General features: G+C 41.1%; 1 protein-coding gene across 4 annotated transcripts; it reads right to left on the bottom strand.

Annotated features, from left to right (window-relative positions):
• Positions 1 to 325: 325 nt before the first annotated feature.
• On the bottom strand, positions 326 to 27,576 carry rfx2 (regulatory factor X2). Of its 4 annotated transcripts, XM_022770295.1 has the most exons (18): positions 27,422 to 27,576; positions 14,848 to 14,956; positions 14,056 to 14,145; positions 12,647 to 12,729; positions 11,707 to 11,977; positions 10,370 to 10,444; positions 9,100 to 9,281; positions 8,780 to 8,899; positions 8,345 to 8,466; positions 7,840 to 7,958; positions 4,316 to 4,428; positions 3,961 to 4,112; positions 3,357 to 3,454; positions 2,768 to 2,917; positions 2,408 to 2,616; positions 2,102 to 2,255; positions 1,952 to 1,994; positions 326 to 679 (listed from the first exon to the last, which is right to left on the bottom strand). In XM_022770295.1, the coding sequence occupies exons 2-18, from the start codon at positions 14,953 to 14,955 to the stop codon at positions 558 to 560; spliced, it is 2,211 nt and encodes a 736-aa protein (XP_022626016.1). In that variant the 5' UTR covers position 14,956; positions 27,422 to 27,576; the 3' UTR covers positions 326 to 557. The 4 variants fall into 4 exon arrangements, with proteins under 4 accessions (XP_022626016.1, XP_022626097.1, XP_022626178.1 ...); XM_022770376.1 differs by lacking the exon at positions 10,370 to 10,444; XM_022770457.1 differs by lacking the exon at positions 14,056 to 14,145.

The raw sequence follows: 27,576 nt of genomic DNA, 5'->3' as shown, positions 1-27,576 counted from the left end.
CTACACCTAATCAATGTTAAAGGTGCTTTGAATGTCTGAGGTTTGGAGACGATACATTCATACTGCGGTAGAGGCACAGCTGAGGGACAGATAGACATCTGTAGTGGTGGTTTCAAAGTTAGTGATCTAAGGCACTCAAATGACACTATGGCACAGCTAGTTAAAATTTGAAAAAATAAGAAGAATTACATAAACACCACACACCACCACTCAAAGTTACACATCCAACAAAAAGGTACTGCACAAAGTCATTCACAGTTGCAACAAAAACAGAAAGAAAATCAGACCTGTTACACCCCTGTGAGTAAAAAAAAAAAAAAAAAAGACGTGCGCTTCCTGGGACAAAGATCAGTCTTTATAAACGCTAGTGAGGGGAGGACTGACAATGCTACTCTCTTCTCTATGTACATTGCACACACTGACTGCAGAATGACGCCCTGTGCTCAGCCCAACAGCCACTTGCATCCCAGAAGGCCCCCAAAGCCACTTTAGGGTCACCTTTTTAGGGAGAGATGCCGGTCCCCGTGGCTTTCAGTCTGGACCTGTTCGGACTGGACTCACATCTCCTGCAGAGGGTGGCTCATTTCAATCCTCTCTCTCTTTACAGCTGGTTCAGTAGGGCCTCTGGATGCATCAGGATCACTGCCCAGGTCACTCATCTCATCAGAGAAGGATGTATCTAGTGGAAAAAGGAAGGAAGGGGTTTGTTGGAGACACAATAGTTGGTGACAGTAAAACCAGTCAGAGAAAACCTAATGTGGGGCAGAGGCAAAAGGAAAAAGCTACAGCTGGGTTTAAAGCTACAATACAAAACTTCCCCATAATATGAGAGTCGAAATAATTATTTATACCTAAAGTATCTTAAAGTAATAATCCACCAATTCAGCATTGCACTATAACGTTGTCAGACAATGACAATGGACAGATTCTAAAAAAGAGGATCAAAACCGATGCAGCAGAACTACTACTTTTTTTATTTCACACATTCCTCTTACTTGTCAAAACCTGGTGCCTACATCACCCACAATGCAACTCTAGTAATGGCTAATGTAGCCTTGTGCTGCTAGTCTCAAGCAGAGATGAAGACTGAACTACAAAGGTCTGGTAAGTTCACATCTTTATAACAGATTTTATTTTGTCTATTCAAGTCTGCAGCCCCGACAAATTCAGACTTCACACAGCTCCCTCTGGAGCCACAAAAGCCTTTATACAACTTTTCTTACTCTCTTTATGGGTCTTGGGGACTACTACTGCAAAAGATTTCTTCTCAAGAAATCCACTGAAAACACCAAAACCATCAATGTCTTAGTCTGTCTTTCAACTTTAACTTTGCTACCATCTGTGACTCTCAGCCAAGCCCACTGGTTCCTTCTGAAGACACAAATCTTTACAACTGGGTCTCAAATACAGAGGTTCATTTTAGGAACCTGCAGTTTAATTTCCTAACACAGCTAGGCATTGTAGTTTTTAATCAAAAATTAACTCAAACAGGAGCAAAGAATGAATTTGTTGGGGACTGTAGTGAGTATTTACAGCAGCAAAATGTATGTCAGAACAACTCAGGATAAACTAACGTCACTCCGTGGAACACTGCGTCTTACTAAAAAACGGAGCTCTATGGCACTGAGGAATAACATATACTGTGTGAGGCTTTGGATACACAGACAATATTTACTATTACTAAGTACTTAGATGGATGGTTTTGGTCTTTTCATGGTATCTGTTGACAAGAAGAGAAACATAATAACACCGGCTTCATCTTTTACCCCATCTTGCCTCTCAGGTATGGCATTGCTGTTAAGATGCTTTGTGTAAAATTGTTGTTTTGGCATTTATATTGTGGGAAGAGTTATGTATTAGAAACTTATCATTTAATGTCTTTTTGGAGGCAATTATCTAGGACACAACTTCACTAATATCAAAGCTAGCACAGTGAATAATAAAGGCTTACCTTTTTCCATGAGTGATGGCATCATAGAACTCAGGTCACTGAACTGTAAATCAAGAGATGACAGAGCATTAGTCAAGGAAACAATGTTCAATATAATTTTCATAAGTATCAGTACAGTGTTTTTGAGCAGCCAGGTATCTTCTCTCTTACCTCTCCCATAACAGCAATAGGAGTTTCTCCCGTGGCCTGAGCCACACGATGCTCCACCAGGTAAAACATGTACTCATCATACAGAAGACGGATCAGATGAAAAGAGCCAAAACTGGCTGCACTACGCAGAGTTAGGTCTCTGATCACCATGGAGCTACCGAAAGCAGAGAAAAGGAGAATAGCAGAGAAATTATTTATAAAATCTTGTGTCAAACAGCCATGATGAACTCTAGAGCCCAATGAGCATTGTAAAAACTAGACAAGTGCAGGGAAACTTGCTAACACTGCACTGTATTCCCATGTTACCTGTAGAAAGACCATTTGAGCAGGAACTGGCGAGCAGCTTTGGGGAAACTCGGGCTGCCCTGGTGGGGCTTCAGGACCTGAGAGACCACGTTGTCAAGCCAGGTAGCCCACTGATCCAGAGAGCTCTGCTGCTGCAGGGTGACTTTAAAGTCCTGCTCCAGACGCTGAACTACACTCTCGTCACACTGACACACCCATGACGCCTGCTCCTGTTAAAACACAACCAGCCACACAGTGAGAGACGTAAAACACAAAGCGGACACAAGTCACACAACCTCGTGCAACATGAACACAAACATCTGATATTTGAACATGAAGTTTTGACTTTAGATGAACTCGGAACCTGACACACAAGTTTACCTGGACGTTAGCAAAGTCCACCCGGTTGAGGTCTGAGAGCATCTGGTTGATCTGGGAGGTGTTCTGGAGGACGGCGCGAGCTGCCTGGGCCAGATGGTTCAGACTGGTGTAACGTCTCAGAGTCTGGGCAAATGCACTGACCACTGCCACCTACACAACACAGTGCAGCAGAGAATATACAGTAATGTTTTCATGCTTTTAAATATTACTGAAATCAGACTTCCTTCAAATCAGGTCAGATCTCTAAGGCTCCTTGTATTTCTGGACAAAACTTAAGTGTCTTATGTTTCCAGACTAGATGGAGCAAAAACTCAGAAGTTGCCAAGACCACCTCTGAAAAATTTGCCAAACACATATAAACACATGTTAACTTTTATGCACAGATCAGATCATCAAGTGCACCTATGCAACCTTTTAAAGAAACATACTAAGTCCAATAAAAATGACCTGTTGAGATCACACAAGACTGAAGATATGACTAAATCATTTCATGAAGGACACTAGAGACATACTTTAATGCCATATAATCCATATAAAACATGTGCACACACAATCTAACAGACAAGTGGGTCTGAGTTTTTCTTGTTACCTTGGTGCGGATAATCTCTTGAGGAAAGCTGGTCATGGCATTAGTCAGCCAGCCCTCCAGACTCTTGGCAAAGTTACGAATGGCCTGAGTGAGAGTGCCTGAAGAAAGAAAACAGCCTGGATTACAAACTGACTTTACTACATAACCACTATGGTTGATGCATCTTAAGTGGAGTTGTGTAAATGCAGCAAACTCCTGATGAGAAGATTCAAGCGGTCCTGTCAAAGAATAAATACCAAAATCCCTTGAATGTAATGCTGGGTGTTGTGTCATTGTGTTGAGGATGCAAAGATACTGAGACACTGAGAATTTGAGTTTGCCATTTTGGTATTACATCATTGGTTTGTATTTCTGGTTTTAACTTCTCAAATGTAAATCTTTTATACTTTTCTCAGTCCTCTGTGATAATAAACCAAATATATTTTGGTATTGGACATTTGGTTGGATAAAAAATAAATACATTGACTTCCAGACCAAACGATTAATCCAAAAAATAAAAAATAATATATATATATAAATATATATATAGTGAAAATACTCATTAGTTACAGCCTTAGTGTCCTACACTTAGTCTACATCACAGTCTCTTAATAGTAGTACTGACTGGGAACAGGGCGCAGGACATCAGGGATGAGGATCTCCACTAGAGCCTGGTAGAGGATGTGATCACAGCTCCTCATCCATACTCTAACCGGTTCGTATTTACACAGAGCCACCAGCTTCTCTCTGGGAATCACACCTTCCAGGTCATCATCACTATACACAGAACAAACAAACATAAATATTTAAATAAACTCAGCAAAAGATGAGGAAAAAATGACTTTAAATGACTTAAAATTCAAGAAATTTAAGATTTTATTTAGCTCAGACTACAGACAGTATAGGTTAATTGTAATCATAGGCAGTAGCTTCCTATTCAACACTGAAGCATTAGGCTCCTCCTGTATGTGTGAGCTGACCTGTTGGGGATGGTGGTATTTCCATCACTAGATGGCAGTGTTGAATACCAAAAGGTCTGCCAGAGTTTCTCAATATAGTGGAACTGGAGGTTCATCACCACGTCCAAAGTAGCCTGCAGGAGAGCGGCAAAGGAGGGAGGAGGGGGAGGGAAGAGAGGAGGGAAGAGAGGAGGGAAAAGAGAGGGAGAAGAGGGGGGGGACAAAACATACAGAGCTGAACCATGGCAACCAGACACACAACAAAGTTTCTACAGGCAGGCAGGCAGCCTCTCACTCACTCCAGGCCCTCCTGGTTAGACAATGAGCCAGCTTAACACAGCTCCCTGCACATTAATCATCAGGAGGATCCTAAAGGCCACGTTTAGGCTTCCTCTGGAGTTTTTTTCTCGAGTTGATTTCACTCTTTTTTAAAATCTTGGTTGCCTTTATAAAGCAGATTAGTCTCGTAGATTAATGCATGCATTTGCCTCGTTTTAGTAGTGAGGCGCTGACCTGAACTAACCCATGCGACTTCCTCTTTCCTGTTCATATGTATGAGGCTCTTTGAAAGCAGAGTATACTGCACACAAGTGAACACTGCAAGAATGCAGAGGAAGCAGTGCCAAGCTAGTGTTCTTATGATTAACAACAGTTTTGGGGCTGTCATGTATTTCTAAAAAGAGATACAGATAAACCCTTAAACTCAACACACATATAAATATCTAAGACACAAAAACCAGCGCTGCAGAAGTTGCTGAGGCCATTCATCAGGCCACAGGAAATGTCTGCCTGACTCCACATGACGCAGAGGTCAACCTCTTTGTGTTTTTGGCATCAAACAGTTCAATATATCTCTACATTGAGAATCCACTAAGTATAAGAGTATGATTCACTCCGTGCCCAGAGATTCTCTTCTTTCTGTATCTGGCAGGACATGCACTTGCCGCTGGATCTTATTACACAGCAGTGTAGGCTTCAATCACATGATATGTTTTTGCTTCCTCTCCAGCCGTCGCTATGGCAACCTTGTTTACGGTTGCCCCCAGCAACAGGTCAAACACAGAACTCCAAAACAAAAAGGAGAATTCCCCAGTCCCTCTAAACAAGAGTGTTTTGCCCCCAGTTTTTCACCACACAGGAAAAACAGCATGCCTTAAAAAAAAAAAGAAAAAAAAGACTGTGACGGAGAAATAACACGTGTTCACATGCACAATCACAGACAGACGAGTGCCTGCAGCAGAGATTCCCAAATCTTAACCCCTCACTTCTGTTCAAACACATGTCATATACTGCAGTTAACAGTATGATTTATTACACTCAATGTTTTATTAAACACCTAATCATTTACGCTTAAACATTAATAGACTGTTGTTACTATGACATTAATAAATACTGTCCCGACAGTGGGTACAAATCTCTTAACTGGTTGAAAGTAAGAAATAAAATATTTTTATGTTTAGGCCAACTTGTTACCTTTATTTGCCCTGTAGCTTAAAGTGCCTTCAATAAAAGTACTGCCTAACATGGTAACAGAAAAAAAAGTGAAATGCATCAATATTAAACACGCAGAAGCAATGAGAGCTGTGAGACTGACAGAAATGTGCTGGCAGACAAAGACAGGAGCCCATGTGCCTGTCCACAGACAAGGCAACACAAAGACCCATGGGGAGGCCACCACAAAGACACCAAGATGTCCACCCAGCGCGCTGAAAGGTTAATTGGCATGTCTTGAAAGCTGCACAGAGATGAAAAGACGGCTGGAACAAAGGGAGCGTGGTGAGGCTGGACAAGGGGAGGGCAGGGATAATATGATAAAGCCAGAGCTTCACTGCTTTAATCACAGCCTCTCTCCTGCCTGTAAAGCCCCAAAATTTTTATGTTCAATATAATTTCCAAAAGAGGGGAGGGACATGTCATTACGCAATACACCATTTCTCCTTAGCTCTTCTTTCATACATTTTCCTGATGCATTTCTTTAAAGATTTTTTCTGTCAACCTTTGACTGCTGTAGTTTGGTTTCATTGTGCCTCCTGCTTCAGCATGTCATCTGCCCTTATTAAACCGATTCATCTATCTTAAGCGATAAGGCTGGCGTTATTCTATATTTTTCTTATTATCAAGAAATTCCGCAAAAAAAGCAATGTTTTAGTTTGTCACTCAACACTTTTTGAGCAACAGACTACTTTGGTTTTCTTTAACCTGTCTGTGGCACAAGGCCCTTGTGGCCCCAAGCCCCTACTCAAAGTAAAAAAAGTCTCAAAAATATGTATGTTTGACTTTAAAAAAAGAGAAATTTCTCAAGTTTCTCAAACAAGTTTCTCAAACAAGAGTAAATGAAGCATTTCTTTGGGACTATTTTCGGCAGCAGATTAATATACACTTGATGCCCTAGTGCGTATTTATGGTAGCGGGATGCTGTATGTGGTATTGACTCAAAATAAACTACAGTGCCAGTGATCAGACTTTGGATACATAGAAGATAATATTCGTAGTATTAATACATCGTTGGCTTAGGTCTTTTAATGGGATTTGATGATAATAACAGTAATATAGAATATCAACCGACTGTTTAGACCAATAAGCAATTCTATATAGGAAACATATCCATCAGCAGGTCAACAGTTCAATATGAGATAATTAAGTGTAAATGTAAAAGCAGGATGTATTATCAGAGGCATTACAATTTAATTAGTGCATAAATTTCATTGTTATGGTGTCCTTATTTCAACCCTGTTTAGGACTTACTTAAGTCACAAACAGTTTTAATGCATATTTTTTTATAACATACTTTATTTGAGACAGGCGGTATGTAAAACTGCATTTTTCCTTTGTTTTCCATAAAACAAACTCAAAAGTTGCCAATAAGGGACATGTTTAATGTGAGAAAGATTTATAGCATCAGATGAGTTTGAATACTTGACCACTTACAGGTCTTGGCTGGAACTGCAAAGCTGTTCCAGTAAATATTCACATACCAATGTCACTTCATCTGGAACTATATTCACAGAACCGTAGCAGACAGTGACATATGGTGAATGTAAAGAAAATGACAAATAAATATTCCAAATTAATTGTACTGAATTGAACTGTCAAAATGTATTTCTCTGGTGAAAGATGGATGATATGTTCATCCACTGCATAACCATCTGTCTGTCTGTTATGGATGTTTGCTAATGCGTGTTTAGAAGTGGCAACATGTTTTGGTTAATATACCAGGGCTAATTGACCTAAAGTAGGGAAATGATACTATACAAATTTAACATGGTATAACATTACAGTGTTGTTCACTTCTTGCATTTCTCCTCACCAGTCACCAGTGGGGTTCCTGCATCAGATATATGTAACCATGTTTTCATTGTCTAGACCTTTAACTGCGAGAGGGCGCAGAGGACCAACAGCCAGGAGACATGATGAGTTCTGCTGCAGGTCTGACTGTGAGGAACTACAAAAGTGCAAACCACAGCTCCAAATTTCTATATCGGTTTAAACCTTCCTAAGGCAGTGGAACTTGTATTAACATAGAGTAGTGCTGTGATATGACCCACCTCACAGTGGTCTCTGTAGAGCGTCTGCAGCTTCTTGATATCATTCATGTTGATGCGCTCAGGCAGAGGCTGAGTTCCCAAGTCAGGAGAGGGAAATGGAGGCAAGGTGTGGGACGTATCTGCATAAAGCAAAAATGTAGACAGATGTCACTCATTTCACACACACACACACAAGCAGGCTCATGGACTTTGGAACCATATGAAAACTGTACAGGATTATACAGATTATATTCATTATCATATTGGTATGTAAACACAGAAACCCATATCCTATTATTGTCCCATCAAACAATCCCATCTGACATTTATTATGTACATGTATGCTTGCCCTGTATGAAGCCAACAACCAGTGGTAGCTGTGCAAAACACGCTTCTAGTCTGTGATTACATTGGTGAAAAACATTCACAGTATGAAAATCAGAACATATTAGTGATAGATATTAAAAACAGTTGATTAATCCTGGATACATAGCTGAGGTGGCAGCCAACCAGATCCCTTCCTTACCTATGTACTGCTGGTGGTGTTGGCTCTGAGCAGCCACCGACTGCTCTGGAGTGCTGTTACAGTGCTGAGAGCTCCCACACAGGCTGTCAGACATACCATCTACCTTCTGTAGAGGTTTAAACCTATACAAAGAGGAGATGGCAGGACATGTGCGCATGTTAGCTGAGTTTTGAAGGGTGAGGAGCAACATAAGCAACCATAAAAGAAAAGGGCAAGGGAAAGAGTGAAAGAGCTTGTAGGGGAAATAGGGGAGGGATGGCGGACAAGACAAAAGTAGTAGAGGATTGGCGATGAAAATAAGGCAGCTGTCACAAGGTAAATGTAATCAATAGTTAAATTTGATTTACATGTGAACTTTAATCAGGAACGAATAAATAACCAACAAAATGGCACAGGATGAAGACAAAAGGAGCATTGCAATAAGTTATTGCTGACCTCTGTTTCTGGTGGACAGGCTGCTGCCTCATGGCCATGTACTGGGTGTCCTCCTGCAGCCGGTTGAGCGGTGAGTCTGGCTTCACCCGGATGCCATAGTAATGATACTTAGAGTTGCCTCTGGTAGATTGAGTGAGAGAAAAACCAGAAACCAGTGAGGAGGAGAAGAGTTGCCATCAGTGTAATCACTATCATTATCCTCTTCCATCAGCAAGTCTCCAATGCCTATAAGCATCATCATACTCGTCACATCTATAATGGTAACACGATTACTGTTATCAGCATCTTCAGCATTGGCAACAACCTCTTCCTGTTTGTACCTGGTGCCGAGGCGCCGGGTCCTCAGGCCCATGAAGACTGAGCGGATGAGTTTGCCGAAGGAGGCTGCGTTGACCGGATCCAGTTTCTGTTCCTGACAGTGCCGCAAGTAATGGTTATACAGGGAGCACCGGGGCAGGCTCACTCCCTCCGCTGTCTCATAGTTGTCCAGCAGCCACTGCAGCTAAAAATACACAGAAGAAGACAAAATCAGTGAACCCAACGGGCAAACTCTGCTCTGTGATAGTCACCTGGCCATCAATGGAGAGGAGCAGTGCATCTTATTATCATATCAAAAGACAGATAACACACACCACACACGCACATTACATAACCACCTATTTTAGGAGGTGAAACACCTGAGAGACTATTGTACTCTCGCTTTAAGCCTTTATATGCCTGACTGAAGCAGTAAGTGACTACAGCAAAAGGGATGGCTGATACTGACGAAGACACAATCATAGCTGTGTCTGTAACAGCACAGTGCTCAAATAACCAATTTACAAACCAGATTTAAAGCAAATGCTTCAAACACTATTCATACAAATGATGTAGAGATTGTGAGGTGGCAGCTGAGGTTAAGAGCTGGAAGGTAGTTAGGCATCTACACCACAACTTTACCCATGTGAGTGAAAGTAAGGATTGAAACACTATAAGAATCTCAGTTAAACGTCATCAAAATTGAGCGACAGCCTCCCAAAAAGAGAAGTGAGGCCACATTCTCACAGACATTTGCACATAAAAACCCTTAAAAGCCATCTGAGAAGTTGCTGCCTTGGCTCATCATATAAGAGCGGTAGCTAGCCCGCTTCCAAACTCCTTCAACTGGACTCCCCAGATCATGTTCCAATGTCTTACCCAGTACACGAAACAACACGCCCCCGCTAACACAGCCTTGTCTTGTTTTAACATGGGGCAAATGTCTGTCTGAATGTGGCCCTCACACTGAAAAATGCATGTCTTGGTTTATTTAAGTTTGAAAATAACACAAAATCAATCAACTTAAGTCCATGCAGAGTATTGACACACACATACAAAAGATACATTCTTGAGGAAAAGGTGATAGCAAATGCGGTTTCAGATCAAGAACGAAAACTAATGGAGATAATTATGCGTGTCAGTGGGACAGTGCAGAGAATGTAAAGCTAGCAGTAGGTAGTGTGTTCAACTGAGAAGAACAGAAAAAGAACACACTGCCTACAGGTTCAGCCACGAATTTCTTTTTTCATTTTCTCTCAATTCCTTTTCAAAGAAAGTTCCTGGTTGACTTACATGGCTGTTGAGCAGGCTGCTTTTGTGACTTGCAATTCCTTCAGACTTTTGGAGGTTTTCAATCGCCATTTCAAGCTAAAGAAAGAAGAAGCATGCAAAAAAAAAAAAAAAAATAGAGTGGACACAGAAGGGAGAAGAGGCAAAAGGGTGAGAGAGACAGAAAAGGAGAAGGGCACAGAAATAAGCAGGGTATATGAAAAAAAAAAAAAAACAGATAAAAGGAAATAAGACTGTTAGCGAGCAGCCAGATCTCTGCATTTCCATTAAAAATCAGTCAGTGTTGCAGCCAAATCCATTATTGGCTGACAAAAGCATGCAAATCAAGGGACTCATGGGGTTAAGCTGCTCAGTGAAGGCTTGCAGTCAGACACTCTAATGTATGCAAATAGGAACCACAAACAGGGGCACAGGTCACGTCAAGCTCAGGGACAATAGGTCAACAATGCTTACAACCCCCCCCCAGTTTATCAAACATTTTAACTTGGGAGTAATATTTGAAAAACTAAAAGTCAGATAGAGTAAGTTGTAACTACAACTGAAACAGTGTCATGGTAAAATATACACTGACATATTATTCTGTCTTTGGACAACAAAAATTAATGGAGTCCAATTGGCAGGCAAAGTAAATGACAAAACCAGGGACATTCTGTTGAGCTGTAGAAGAAAATCAAGTCAAAAAAGAAAAGATATGTGGTATTTCAGCCAAACTGGAGACACAGAAGAAAAGGAAAAAGAAACAGGCAGCGTTCCAAGCCTTAAGAAGGCTCCCGAGGGCTCTTGGCCAAATGGTAATGAGCCCCAGGGGTTGCTTTGTTTTGCGGGGCGCTCAAGTGCCTGTGAAAACCTCTGAAACAAGGCAGTGCTGAATTATTTAAGCCAATGTCCCGATTCTACAGGCTCTCTGCCCTGTACTACTCTGCTCTGCTCTCTGTGTGTTACTGCAGAACCAGGAGGCCCCAACTCAGGTTGCTGTAAACCCGGTGTGTCTCTTCCTGCCTTTCAGGCTTGTCCTGGGATCCTGCCCAGTCTGGACAAAGGCTCAGGTAGCAGTGGTGACAGTTAGCACCAGTGTGCATCTCACAGCACTATATGGTAGTGCGGATCTCAAGGTAAGCCATGTTGTACTAACAGTTAGTAGTGACAACTTATTTATGCACTTAAAATAGCAAAAACTATAATTTGGACACATAGCAGTTGATAAAAGACAAACAATGTCTCAAGTGTATATAGTCAGTCACTCTGTCTTTGGTGTGTGTTTTTGCTTACTCATTAATCCTTTTCTATTGGAGAAAAGTGCTTCAGAGTACCACTGGAACATTGGTATGAGTGTTGCTCACCATAGCTGAGGAGGAGCGTGATGAGTGTGATATGTGGTTGCGGCTTCCCTCCATGCTTCCTCCATGGATCAGGTAGGTGCTGCCGCTGGAGATGATATGGCTGCTGCCCACATCCATGGCAATGCCCACCATGCCATGAGGGGGTACCCCACCACTGGCAGAGGAGACCACTGTGGTGACATGAGCTCCACCGGCCTGCGAGTCAAAGTAGGTTCCCCCACTGCTCTGCCCGTACAACTGAGCCTCAGGGTTGTAGGAGTAAGCCGCTCGGCTGGGGAGCGATCATTGTAATTAACATGCAGCGATGTCAAACCTTGATAATGCTAAACAAAGTACATTTCATGACCAGTGATGAATTTTAAGAGGTATGTGCTATCTGAGAAATCTGATACAATACATCTTGTTTACATACACAGTAATATAACTGATGTCATCAAAATATTTGGAAGACAACTGTGGGGAAAAAAAATCATACCTTTAATGGTGTTTTGATTAGAGCTATTCTAAAAGGAGTTGGATGTGACACAGTTAAAATGATGAGGAAAAGTGGTCTGGAAAGTCTTATTTGTCATTATGCTTTTCACACAGCACCCATTTATAGATAATTTAGGATGACTCTGCATTGAGAGTGGAGCTAAATATTATGCAGAGTGCCATGTCATGTAAATTGAAAAGAAAAAATGTTTTACAACACTTTAGTGCTTAAATTAACACAGTGGCCATTTAAAGCTATGGTTACTTTGTGAACAAAAATGACATGAATCACTGTCTCAAATAATAAAGCTATCATATGTTTACAAAATCTAACAAATATTAAAAATGATTTTTTTGTTTAAAATTTGTGACTAAAATTTATTCATCACAATTTTTTTCTTTCCTGGGTTACACTTTTCATGCATCATATTCCTTTGCTGTATTTTTGAGATGTAACATTGCTTACATAGTTCCATTGGTGTAAACAGCCTCTCCACTTTCTCCTACATATTGAACCTGGGATGGGTAGACATGTTGCACCTGCTGCACCTACAGAGAGACAACAGGAGAATGAAAGCAGGGCTCGCATGTAATAGATCTGAGAATGAAGAAAAATCTTACTTATGAGTCTTTATTTGTTAACACAGTGCTAAGACAGTGAATGCTACTGAGATTGTAATTGACTAATAATACAAATACTGCACAGATATATAAATATATATATATATATATATATATATTCATGTGGGTGTAGGTATGTGCACACCCATATGTGTTTATATGCAATGCAGTGAAAAAAAATCCATCCACCCCTTGGTTTGTTCACAATAATTTGCCAAAAGCAAAAGCCTCAACAATATTACTTGACATTTAAAAGCACTGATTATTGTATTTAGACCTACCAAGGCATTTGGTGTGGAGTTTCTGTTTCTGTTTGTCATTAAAATGTACAGTAATTTAAAACAAAGTTGCACTGAATTGATTTTAACTTGAATTGAGACTTAAGTGGTTTAATTAAAAACAAGCTTGAGCTGACAAACATCACAACTGGTAATGAAAGATATAGTGAAGGAAAAAATTATGAAAAGCAGGTAATGAACTGTCCATCTGCTTTTGGCTGATCTTGTGGCATGCGGCAACACCAGCTAATAGCAGATAATCAGGTCAGATCCTAGTTTTCACCATTAGACACTAGACATCACACAGATTTTGTGTTGGGATTTGGTTCAAGCCCCCAGTAAGATCACCAGGCTTTGCAGCAAGGTCCCATTACACCCTGAGACTCAGAGAAGACCTTCTACCATACACATCATCACAAAAGATACTATTTTATGTTATTCAAGTATGCAAGCAGTAGGCCAGGCTCAGCCAGAGAAAGACAACAGAAGAGGAGCACAGGAAGCAGGTGAAACATTTGACATCTGGATGAGCAGCTTTCAATGGAATGGATACGCTGCCACGTTTGGGATCTTTAACCAGTGTCTCACACAAACATGGTTTGGGTACTGTTTAACTTGTTTACTATTTAATATGTCACTAAAGGCCAAACCAACAACTCCTTCAGAACAGACTGACTGATTTAATTTAACGTAAATTCTGACCCAAACGAGAATGAACATGAAGAGATCAAATATTTGGAAGTGAAACAAATAAACTCTGGTGAAACAGGCTGTAAGCTAGTTTTTCCAACCATTGGTTTCTGTTTTATTTGAATTCACATGAATTATCCTGTTATTTTTTGTAAAAGAAACCAATGTATAGGTCTCCGGCTCAGTCACAAAAGTCAAAAGAATTTAAATTTTAAAAACTGGAAAAAATTCAAGGGGTGCACAGATATTTTCACAGCACTGTATATGTATGTACAGTACTGTGTACCTGCTGAGGGACCTGTTGAACCCTGGGTACTGAAAGCTGCTGTACTTGTCCTCCCTTCTGAGCTGAGCCTGTGGCTTGAACCAGCACCCTCTGTGTGGATACAAGACATAACTCAATTACATAGGTATGTACGTAGAATAACACACATCACATGAACACATAAACATATGACAGTAAACACAACATCGGCAAACATATCAACAAATCAAGGCCCTCAAGACTTCTTTTAGCAAGTACTGAGAGATTTATGCTCATTAAGACATAAATGAAAGCTCATACTTCTTCCTGTAAGTCTAACATACTCAGTGCCAGACTAGCACACTGTTATTGAGCAATGAACAACAGAAATTCAGACTGTGCTCTATATGGTTTATTAACAATTCCATCTTTTTTTTCCAGTCAAAGAGTCAGTCAAATAAAGTAAAGACAGTGAGAAGGCATGGCTAAACCATTTCCTGCTAATATGGTAATGGTTACAGGAGGTAACTGTTGGCAAATTAGCAGCTTTAGTTGCTGGAAAGTTATCATTTATCGCAGGTGGTGACTGGAACATTAGACCATATGTGCATCCTGGAGTGATTCTCAAGATATTGTACTGTTTTCTCTTTTCAGGCACCAATATAGCAAGCACTAATGTAGCAAGCAGGTCCTGGTTTGGTTTACAAAATAACTATTCTTTTATACTTAACATTTGGAAAGAAATGGGATGAAACAATTAAGTCATTACAGCCCTCCCTTCACAGCCATTTGTCCTGTCATTACAGTAGCAGCAGGGTAGAGGTAGTGTCCTACCTGCTGGGATGCTGGAACCGGCTGTACGACAGGGGCCTGGGCTGATGATGACGTCCTCAGCGTTGCCACGCTGGTTGTGGTGTCTGACCCTCCCTCGGAGCTCTGCATGCTAGGTTGCAGGGGATACATGAAGGTGGACAAAAGACAAAAGACATGAGTAAGAGGTAATTCTAAAACAGAACGAAGAATTGTGGGTTACTTCTGTAACTTTGAGTAGCATGAGTGAGACGTCTCACTACGGGTTACACCTCCTCTTGTATTTACAGAAGCACTTTTAAAGGTTCTGTAAATGATCGTCACTGCCGCTAGATGGTGCACTAGATCACCAGCATCTCAAACCAAAACAAACACTTCGTTAACCACACCTCTGGCCTCCGTTTGGCCACAACCCCCCGAAAACGTGGTTACCTCAGTGGAGGAAATTCTGGAATGTGGCTCTGACCTTAACGCTGTCGCTTTCACCTGAATGCTACTTATTGCACTGTGCCATCTCGTGTGTGGGCGGTCCCTGTGTGTTTGTAAACGTGGCCAACAGTTTAACAGGAGGGACTGACATACACTCACATGCACACTCACATGCACTAACATGGGTGCGCGACCAGACCGGCTACCAAAACAAAGAACAGAGAAACTCAGATCACAACACACACTGGGGACCCCCCCAGTGTGTGACTTAGTTCTTTACTCAGGATGCCATGACTACACTATATCTTTACATACAAAATAGTTGTTTGCTGCTGTATTGTTGTTTAAAATCTCCAACACCATATTCTTTATTTTTAACATAAAGTAAGTTGTTCCGTTGTCTCTTTTTAATTATAATTCATGTATATATATATATATATATATATATATAACACTCCCTCATGCCTACTCTAGTGATTGGTTGCAAGCAGCCACCTGACGTGACGTGTCTGGATTGACAACAAGTGGTGCAGCTGAGATGGGTTCCACCAGGGCCCCGTTATTGGTGAGAACTGGGTCCCTACCAGAGAGGCTGGCGCGCCGAGCCAGTGGTTGACAGAGGCTATTCTGCATGAACCAGGCACAGTGAGTGTACAAGCCAGGGTTTTTGATGCCAGCCTGGGTGTGGTCCAGCCCATGGCACACTGGGCAGATCTGGTGCGTGTCTTTGCTCAAGGATTTGTTTCCACAGGTACACAGACGAGCTCCAGAATCACCTTTTTCTACGATGTGAGGTAGATGCACCTGAACTAATTTAGCTGATAACAAAAAAGAAATAATCTAGAGTGATAATTCCTGTTAGCTAGCTCTCACAGAGTGTGAGCAGCAAGATGGCTGCAACTCCTTAACTTGCTAGGAGTAGCCAAAATGAATATGCTAGCAAGCTAGCTTGTAGAAGCCAAAAAAAGCTCAGCTGTTTGGAGGCAGGCAAGGAATTGGAAGAAAAATACTTATGGCGAAGGCAATCAGATCAGTATCACTAGCTACTAGCCCCAGAGGTGACAGATGTGTCCACTGCGGTCTGAGATCAGTTAAGGTAGTTAACTTGGATTCAGATGAGGTAAGCTTGGCTTCAGAAGCAACAAGAAGTGATTTAGTGACGCAACGTCAGTCCTATGTAAAGATGTGTGGCCCTGACATGGATGTCACGAGTCATGACTGCCTGCCATGAGGATCATATGCCATAGTGAAACATCGAAACGAGTGCTACAAAAGAGAAATGCTCTAACAGGTAATAATGAAGACTAAAAGAAGAGAATTTAAAGTCTATATTCATGTACCGCCATGCTAAATAAATGCTCTTTTACCCCACCCCTTCTGTCTTGATGCCACCAGAGCATTCATTGGGCCCCAGGGGGTTGCTGGCATTGCCAAGTCAAGCTGAGTCACTAAAGCTTTCAGATCTCCAGAGGCTGCCCACCTTTGGCCTTAATCAATGGAGGAATAAGGAGCCCAACTGTATTACACAGACTCTCCTAGTCCTGCTGACAGACCAGACCCAGGTGGAAAAGTTACAGTACAGGAGTTCAAGTTACCAACAGAACTGAAGTGCTTGCTGAGGACCAAACCCACTGCTGCCATTCGCCTTTCCACTGGGTGACAATGTGCACAGCATAGCAAAGGGGAGCTAAAAATGGAGTGACACAAAGGCTCTCTTTAAAAAAAAAAAAAAAAAAAAGGACAGAGGGAGAAAGAGCGGGAGTAAGGCAGGGACAAGAGAAGAATAGAGCAAGGGGGAGTAAGCAGATAAAAAACAACTTCCCCACTCTCTCCAAAAAAGAAAAAATGAAGGGAGAAAAGGATGAAAATGGCAGTGGGGCTCCAGCCCTGCCAGGGTCCTGATGATATCCAGCGTTTGTTTCTGACGAGAGCCGTTCTCTGAGGGCTCCAATAATCCAGCTGATATGAGGAAATTCCTCAATGCTTTGTAAACGTTTGTCGGTTGCTATGGTGAGGAATCCATGACGACCACCCCCAACTCAACCCCCGTCTTCCCCTCCCTGTACACTCTTCTACAACCCCCCCCCCCCCCCCCAATAAAGCTCTTGCACAGGAACTTTCGAGTGCGACCGCAAAGAGGAGAGGGGGAGGAGGATTAGAATAAGGGAAAGGGAGATACAGCACAGTTTGGAGGGGGGGGGGGGGGGGGGGGGTTCATAAATTAACCCACATATAACACGAATTTCCNTTGAATTGATGAGCAGTCTCTGGTTTGAGGCAGAAACCCAGGAGCAGCAGGAAAAGTCAGTCAGCAGAAGGGAGAGGTGTTCACCAGGAGCATTACAGCGAAGGGCTGCAAGACACAACCTGCTCGAGACATTCTGTGATTAGTCATAACACACAACATGCACTACAATGTTATTTTAATTTACTGGAAGAGGCCTGACGAACACCACTTAGGGCAGCAGTAATCTGCAGGCTGAACTATTAGATACAAGCAACAGGTGCAGCCACACGTGTTTGCCTTTCTCAAGTCTAACCTAAACTAGGGCTGCACGATAAAAGCAATTAAACTTGTGATTTTTAAATCTCATTCTTACATTAGGATTCTTTCACATTTGCATTAATAGGGATATCCACTGCTACAAACCAAGTACTCCTCCTCCTTTGTTCGATAAATGAGAAGTCTGTCTTCTAACATGCAACAAATTAAACTCAGGCAAAGCGGCAGTAACGAAAACAAATCTAACGTGACCCACAGAAGAAAAGAAAAAAGCTTTAGAGGGAAAAAAACGAGGGCAAAATGAGTCAGAATCAAGGAAAGCTTGCTGGTGATGGAGAGGAAGGGGAAATAAATTTAACCAAACCACAGTTCCAACAAAAATGTTGTGCTCACATCAAACTAGAAGTCACATCCTCTTTTATGGAACATTTTCAGAGTTAAATACTATGATGATACAGGATAACACCACTAATTTATACAGCCACCTAAAATGTTGCCACTAAATTCAACATGATGAAGGTATCACAGACACTACCACAAAATCCCTACCATCTATAACTACAATGTTCCCACGGGCAAAAGGAGATGGCAGGACACATGTTTTATTTTAAAAAAGATTCGGATTCCCTAAGGATCTTGACACAAAATCATAATATCAACTCTGGACTCCATGTTGTCTGGCACTTTCATTCTTCATTTCTGAATTAAATGTTAATTATAGCATTAGTACAAAATACAAAATACAAGGAAATACAAACATGGCTTTTATAAAACATAATAGTAAACTTTTGTAACCTATCTGAAAGCACCAATGGAATCAAATAAATTAAACCTTGAACAGACTGACCTTGACAAGATATACTACTTGAATTTTTTCATGTCCAACAACACACAAATTTAAAAAAGAAATTGACAATGACTTTCAACTGTGTTAAGTTTCAGACATCAGTTTGGCACCCAATAGTGCCCCTATTGGGTGCTATAACAAAATCAGAGTGTACCTTTGAAAAAGAAAAACATCAGATTTGGGTGTGCCACCACTGGCATTTTCCAAGTGTGGGGATTTTACCACAGACAGAAACTGCTCTGCCTACATGACTAATAGACTGAGTGGAGGAGGACTATGTTGAAATTCCTGACATGTGTCAATCTTCAAACATACATGGTGCTATAAGGAATTACTCCCTAAGCAGTGTGACAGTATTTGTTCAGAGCCCAATTAGCACTGAGATGTGAAGGCTCTCATATTCCATTTCAATTTTTCTTCACACCTCCTTCTTGTATGTCATTTAAGTACCAAAAGTCGATTATCAGATTGATGCTAACAAGGACTGAACATTTTAAAAGCTGCTGCAATGCTCAAGCAGCCTTCTAAAGTAAGGAATTTGTTTATGGAGTGTCAGTGAAGTTATAAATACACTTGTAACAATCCCATCATTTATCTTTAGACTTGTCATTTTCACCAGATGAAGTGAAGGCCTGAGGGCTTCTTTATGCCATTCAGAGGCATGGCAATATGGTGAAGGATCAGGAAACATAGCACTGACCTTCATGTTTTCATCCATTAAAACTCAATTAAAGCACTGGTTTTAACAGGTATGGTGAAGTGTGCTAAAATCATTGCGTTGGAGGTGGGGAAAGAGGATAGAATACAGACCAAAAAGAGTCTTTCTGCTTAGTGTTCAGGGAAGGTTAAAAGCCACACAAATTCCCCTCCAGCAGCTCTGAAAGGCACAAAGGTAGAACACAGCAGGAGATACAGCACACTGCTGCAAAAACCACTACTCTGGATGGGCTGCTGTTTAAGGCCAAACCTTTCTGACTCCAACCCAGAGACAACTTCACATGTCAGTTTTCATGTCAGGTCTGTGAGCCTGGTTTCATTCAGGCAAATCTCAGATGAGCACTTAACAACATTACAACAACAGCCCCTCCTTTCAAGAGTTACCTGAGTTTTAGCATTTATACAGAAACAAGAAAAGCCACTTTAAAAAAAAAAAAAAAAAAAAAAAAAAAAAAATCTTACAAACTGTCATTAATGCTATATGCATTAATGTTAATAGTGCGGACAAAATATAAACATCTGTCACTGACAGATCTAACTTAAACAGGGCTCAATCAGAGAAAAACACATACAGATGTTCAATTAAAAGCAGGAGCCCACAGTCTTGGCTCGTGTTTGCACTGGCCCACATTGTTTGCAGAGCAACAACGGTTGCTAGTGGCAACACCGTCCACTCCCGTTTCCAGGAGCCTGTTGCTATGCAACCAACAGAATACTTCCCAAACCAAACAATGCCATCCCCCCACCTGATCCCTCTATCTCACGCTAAGTAGAAACTTACAACAATAAATACTATGTAAGCTATTAATTTCAGACACGGGGGGACATGGAGGCAGAGTTGTTCCTGTGCTGCAGTTATACAAAAATGTACAGACTTTACACTGGTTATAACTTGAAAGGACAGGATGAAGTGCTCTGTTTTTTTAACTACTTGGTGGTCAAAAGAAGGGCGAATGTTTAAGTCATCAGGGAGACAACAGTCTATTCTTCAAGTCTGCTTTACACTCATGCCACCCAAACCAACACTCCCGAAAGCAAGTCTTTCCAAAGTTCCCTGGGCAGAGAAGACAGTAAAACAGCTTGAGAAGAGAAATACTCTTTCCAACTCACTGGAAGATAAAACAAAATAAAGTAGACGCAGACACTTGTTGCTTTTAAAGAGACATCTATGGAGGACATTTGTTCCACATTATGCAGAATTCCTCTTTGACATCTTTCATATATCTACCAAGGAAAAGCAACCGGTCTCTGACAAAGCTTTAAAATGTGTAATTTGAGAATTTATTTAGTCAGTTGTATCTTTAATTACAAAAAAAAATCATGGCCTTTTGGGGGTTTGAAAAAACATTTAGACTTGCCTTTCTTTGATTTCATTAAAAGAACCTCTAAGATCATAGAGGCACACGCACTCTAACAAAGAGTGAATTAAGATATGATAAGAGATTTCCACAACAGAGGCTGTTCTTCAAGCCTGTCTCATTAATTCATGGCTAATCCAATCAAAGCAGCTCTTGGGGTCTGCAGATGGCAGAGTTTGAGGGGGAGAGAAAGAGAGGGAGAGAGAGAGAGCAAGAGAGGGAGAGAGAGAGAGAGAGAGAGAGAGAGAGAGAGAGAGAGAGAGAGAGAGAGAGAGAGAGCAGAAATAGGAGGCACCGACCACTGTCTCTGATCCAAGCACCCCCCCTCCCTTCCCCAGCTCACCTCCCCACCTCTGGTCATCAGCACAACCTGTCCACTCCGTCACCATGTGCACCGCAGGCCTGACAGCCACAGAGAGAAAGATCAAACCGTTGCCATGGAAATTGTGTGTTCGCCCATGCTCTACACTCACAACTTCCTCCCCCAACGCCTTACCTCTTCTAACCCTTTCCAGATTTCCACTAACCCCCACCTCCATCCATCCCCTGGCCTCATCCTTAACATTTAACATCTCGAGAAGAAGAATCAGGATTTGAAACTGCATACGTTGAGAAGTTTAACTGGAAAACACAAATAAGACAAGCATTGAAGTGGGGGAGGTGGCCACAACTGGGAAGGTAATCAGACTGTACTCAAACATGTGAGTGTCTCTCCTCATTAGTACTTAACTAATGTGTTTCAAAGCAAGTGATGGTGATACTGACACAAAGGAAGGACCGTCACTCAAGTCACCTGCCTACTTCAGACCATAACTTACTCAGAAAACCAGAAATTCATAGAACACACAGCCCTGCCAGATCCTCTATTTTTTAATTTCAATTTTAGAAAATAATAAGTTCATTTATATAGCTCTTATCAAAATCAGCGTTTACAAAGTACTTTACAAATAGCAGACTAAGTGAAAAGATTACATAGTAGGAAAAAGGACAAAAGGTCAAAATAACTGTACATAAATGTACACGTTTGAACATGTCAGAATAAACTATAAACTGACTATAAGAAAAGCCTTGTGATACAAATCATTTTAAGAGCAACTTCAAAGATAATACTGATTCTACAAGTCTATGGTTCTCAGACGGATACTTTTTTTCATTTAAGTAAAAGCAGTACTTCATGAGAATACAAAAAAAAACTGAAAATGTACTTGTGATGTTGAAATGCAATGTAAAATGAAACAACTGACTGACAACTTAGAGTGGTTAAGTACATTCTCTTAATGATTCAGTCTAGCCCAGACTTGCATCCTATTCTGTGAAAGTATATCTACACTCACTCCACATGAAGAACACTCACACTAACGTTATTTAGTTCGTTTTTTTAGTTTTACTTTTTCCCACAACAGGTGTGTTTTCTAACCTGTGGACTTGGGAGTTTGATTTCCCAAGGAAGCACATTCTGCAAAGATGACCTCAGATCCTGGAAGTAAGCTGCCTTGATTGTGACTGATAAACCTACGATAAGTGTCCTGTTGCACTGGAGGAGTCTACCTTCCTGGTAGGCGTTCACTCCACACAGATAAGACACTGAGAATCATTATATTGTGTGTACAATATGCTTTCATAGTAACTACTTGATATAAACAATGAGTCATCAGTTAATGCTTTAAATTTGAGACAGATCCAAGTATCTGTTGTTCATGTGGTGAATACTGCGCCATGCTGAAAACTTGCCACCAGACTCTGATTTAAGTATTTAATGCCTTTCACACATAAGCCTGTGCAAGACAAAGAACATTAAACATAGATTCAATTTGCATTTGACAGAACATTCTGCAATATCAGGATACTCCAAACTGAATATTCCCCAATTATGGACACAGGTAAATACTGGGTCGCTGACATCCACACAAATTTGAAGTATGCAACTGTGTTTATTTTTTTGTAAATGATATTGGAGACTACAGTTGCCACATATCAGTGTCATTAAATTATTTAAATAGCATGCATCAAGACACAAGCTAAGGCATCATTTTTGTCAAACTAGCATGCAACCTAAATCCACTGCTTTTCATACAGAAACTGAGCACTGTCAGATCCAAGTTGCAGCCAAACTCCATCTTAGTGGCTTACCAGCTGTTACAGCTGGCCACAAATAGAGTGGACTTAATTGGTGTGAGAGTCCACATATTGCCATTGAACCAGTTATTCCTGTATAAGACATTACTAAGACAGGGTCTGGATTTTCAATCATCTTTTCTGTAGCCAGCATCAAGATCCAGTGATATGCTTTTAATATTAAAAAATATGACTTACATAATTTCAGCAACATTCACGCTAATTTAGCACATCATATTCAGTGTCATTTCCAGAACATTAACCATCAAATTACTTAAGGATCTAACAAGTGTTCCTGCATGAAAATTTGCATCAAGATGGCAATCATATAACATACAGTAAAGGGTGGTAACAGGATAATGTTGACATGACTGCTTATCAGTGGCAACAATTTACTACTAGACCTACTACTCTTGCTGCAATTTGCAATGTTGTTCAGCCAGGCAACACACATGCCTGACTGAAAAATTCTTACATGAAAACAATTAGCATACAATGTTTTTAACCCCCCCCACCCCACCCCACACACACACACACACACTGAACATGGCTTCTGAAGTGAATGAGTGGGAAGACACGGTTTTAAAAGATCAAGAATGGGATCTAAGGGCTGCACTGTATGAGGACACCCACCATTTAGCTGAAACAGAGCTGCTTGCACCTGTGACAATGGCATCCTCTGCCATTGTTCCCCACCAAATCACCTCATTAAGGAGCTTCTGAAAAGCAACCAACCTAGAAACACTGTCTGAGTCTACTGCTTTGCAAATCTGTCCAAATCTCCCTTCACTAGTCTTGGTTCTGGTAATTACTTTGTAACAGGTTTACACTGATAGAAGTTCTTCTTTTAAGCCAAATAAACATCTCTTAACAAACTATCCTAGAACTCTACAAAAAAGAAAGAAAAAGTGAGGAAAGGATGGGGGGCTGCTACTATTCCTGTCTGAAAGAGTGAGGAAAGGGGGTCAGTAATTGTAATGCAAATGTCAGTGCCTTGTCTACTGTTTGTGGCAGGAAATTTAATTAGCGGTTGTGTAGCTACGATACAAACAGGTGGAATGCTAAGAATGCTCCTGATGACACACACACAGACAGAAGAGACAGACTGAAAAACATTTCATTTCACTACGAGTTTCAACTTGTTGCCACCGTGCAAGGGCCAATCAGTGGCCACATTTTTTGGTATATGACAAGATTTGTTTCTTTGTATCCTAGCAGCGTAAGCCTACAATGATTTCCAAAATTTTTGTAGCTGGAAGACTTGATGTGAGAGTCACGAGGACACTTAAACTGTTTTCCTTTCAACAGATTCTTATAAAACTGTAACAGCAAACCACTTAAAATGAAAAGCTCTTAACAAATAAATGAATTATGAAGATTATGAAACTGAAACATTTCATGTGTACAAATGACACTATTAATTTCCACTTAACAAGCCCCACAAGGCATTCTCCCCTCAGTTCTTCTGCTTTGCTCTGTGATTTCCTGACATGCCTTTGAGTTATGGGATAAACCATTAAAACTGTTAATATCAATGAAACATGCAAAAAACCATGCACTTCAGTCAGCACAGCAGGAAGTAAATGCAACTCTATATGAATATGATCAACTGCAAACAGCAGGGACAAAAGTGATGGTAGGGACTAGGTCCATGTCTATATCTGTAGCCAGCTATTGGATTGAGAACTTCTCCCCGGGGCAGCAGTCAGCCTCATCAAGATAAGCTAAATGCAGCATGAGCAAACACACATACACGGCCACATCCACAGAGCACACTCATGTATATACACACACACACACACACACACACACACACACACACACACTGCCAACACATACACACACAGAACATGTGACCATAAGCTGTGTCGGATCACCCGCTGCCCAAGAGACCACTGCAGCTGTCCTATTGATAGCTGAACTGTACTACACACACGGGCCCAACACTCAAAATGGCACATGGGTAACGGCAGACACTGCTACACACAAGCATCTGAGCAACTCCAGAAATGGCTTAAAAGAAGCTAGAGGAGGGCAGCTAGGAAGGGGCATAATATGGTGTAAATCACATGCCACTGTGGCACTCTTTGCTGAAATGGACCTAAGTATGACCTGTGATCACAGGCTTCAGGCCATGCCAATAAAAGGCAGGCTCAGACGCAGAGACATGATGATATGGACACATGACAAATGACCAAAAACAGAGCTGCTAAATTAAAAAATAATAATTTCAACTTCCCTTTCAAACAGACATTCCAACTTATAATTTTCTGCACTTTGCAAACCAGTGAGAAATTTCTAAATAGCTCTTCAAAAACCAGTTACTTTCAACTTTGTTTAATTCTCCTTTCTGTGCACCTTCTTTCTGACCTGCCTCTGCAAGCCAATGCTATGCACTCTTACCACAAAGAGGGAGATGAAAATAACCTGATTAAAAACTCTGACTTTTAAAAGAATAACATTTCACCCCCCTGGCCCACTCCATCCCCTTTCTTTCCATGACTTGGGTGTATTTGTATATCAAGTTGCCATGTAAACATAACAGTGTCACGCTCAGATTGGGGGGGTGGGGTTGGTGGGGGTTACACACAGAGTTTCAGTGCAGTCATCTCTTTATTTTCTTTGTAGCTGCAGAGAGCTGTCTGACCAATCCAAGTTCAGTTTCTCTGTCTGACACTTACTTCAAAATAAGTCAAATCCTTTATTAATGCACATCCAATTCTCCCTTCAAATATTCTGGCAAACAGGGAGTAAAGTCCTTGGTGGAGGTAAGCTTCATGAACATTACATTTTAACGCATTACTCGGCCAAGATATTATTTTATGATTAATATAACCACATTCAGACCTATCTTTTGATTCGTTTTCACCCAAAAGGAAACAGATATTGGGCTGCATCAATAATAGATCACCTTAAATTAATCATTCAGCGTTCTTCCTTACTAAGATAAACACTAGATGTAAATACACATTTGAAAGTTTATAGCTCAATTCATTAGTAGCAAGCAGAAAACACATAATTAGAGAATTTTTCATGGTGCAAGGATTCTTCCTGATGCTGCAAAAGCAAACATTACAAATGACCGAGCACCTGGCAGCTGTCTCTGAAAAGATAGTTCATTAGAATTAATGTATCTCAGGGGACAATAAGAGACAGAATCCCAGAAGGAGAAAAGGGGTATGCAAAGTGCTGGAAAACCAGCCACAGTGTAAAACGAATGAAAGAGGGAATTTAAAATCCTGGGGGGTCTTCTTTTCCTTGGTTTCTCATTATTGCTATGGCTTAGATTAATATGAGTCTTCAACTCCACAGAGAGGTCAAACAACAAACTCAATGAGACCTGCCACTTGAACAATGAAGCAGTGCAACTTGGCTATTAGCAAACAATTTGCTCTGCGCTGTCCAACAGGTAAAGCATCAGTAAAACTTGAAAGATTAGAAGATGGAGCTAATTTACTTGTCATGAAATGAGTGAGAGGACAAGAATCGGGGGGGGGGGGGGGGGGTCAATGCACCAGTGTTTCTTATTTGATGCCTAATTTTAAAAGCACATAGAAAACAGCACTTTAAAACACCCCATCTCTCACCCAAGACTGTAAAAACAAGACGAGCAGTATAAAAGAACCATCACAGCACCACCTAGCTGTAACATATCCAGTTATTCAAGCTATTTCTGGAATATTTAAAACTTCTTAAGTTTGTAAAGTAACTACTTTGTGCTATTTAGATAGTCAATTCATATAATCTGATTAACAGAGATTGGATTCATTTTGACAGTTCAATATACTAAGAGGGAGACCAGTCGATGCATCAGGTTTGTTAACGTTGCAACGGAGAGTGTCGTAACGAAGCCGGCAGAAGTTCATATATCCGTGCTCGAATGCGTAACATTTTCGGTTCCTTTCTTGCATAAAGTTTAGACATGAAAATCGCCTAAACGGAGCTAACAAACTGCCTGCTGAAATGAAAGTTGTCCTCCTGTTCAGCACACGGTTGCCCGCAGCGGACGTTAGTTACGGTTTCAGCCCCAGAACCAACGTTGCTAACGCTAGCTAGCCACACTTCCACCTGCTTAAACACGGTTCTTGAGAAAAACGCTTCAAGAAAGAAGTTTGTCCGTGTTGTGTCGAACAAGACAGAGCTGCCGTTAATAACGTGACAAACGTTTTAAACTCACAACTGAACTTGCGGTTAATCGCTGCTCAGCGTCTAAGTTAGCATTAGCTGTAGCTTGACTGATAGCCTAACCATCCATCCTGCTGGGATTCAGCTGGAAGTGCGTTCACATCTCGACACACGCTACACAACATGGCAACAAGTGTAAAGTGATGTTGCACACTGTCGCTGTGTATAATGTCTAAGCAAAGTGTAGCAAAATGAGTAACAGAAGTGAAATAGATGGGGTTTTCCCCCTCCAAGCTGACTTACAGTAGGTGTAAAAAGCTGTTGCTAGCAATAGGTGAACGTCAGTTAAATGAGTGGAAAGCGGTTCTCAACTTGGGGCGGATGCCACAAAGAAGGGAAAGTTATGTTGTGGAAAATAACCAAGACTGGTAGCAACACATTCGATCCCAGAGCGTTTTTCTCCAGAGTAACATTATTTTCTAAATTCTATAAAGATATAGTCACCTTTGCCTTGAGAAAAGTTCTGCTCTGGCTCTGCTCTCTTTCCCCTCTCTCCCACTCGCTCGGTGACTTCCAGATGCTGCTGCTGCTGTTGCTGAGTGTTGCGCCCGTTGGTAAGTAACTGTCTCCACGGCTACAGTCACTATGGCGCGACGGGG

The sequence above is a fragment of the Seriola dumerili genome, unplaced genomic scaffold, assembly GCF_002260705.1.
Source record: "Seriola dumerili isolate Sdu_G_001 unplaced genomic scaffold, Sdu_1.0 BDQW01000002.1, whole genome shotgun sequence".
Classification (NCBI taxonomy): domain Eukaryota; kingdom Metazoa; phylum Chordata; class Actinopteri; order Carangiformes; family Carangidae; genus Seriola; species Seriola dumerili.
Note: the sequence above shows the minus strand (reverse complement) of the source record. Positions and strands in the feature narration are given on the sequence as shown.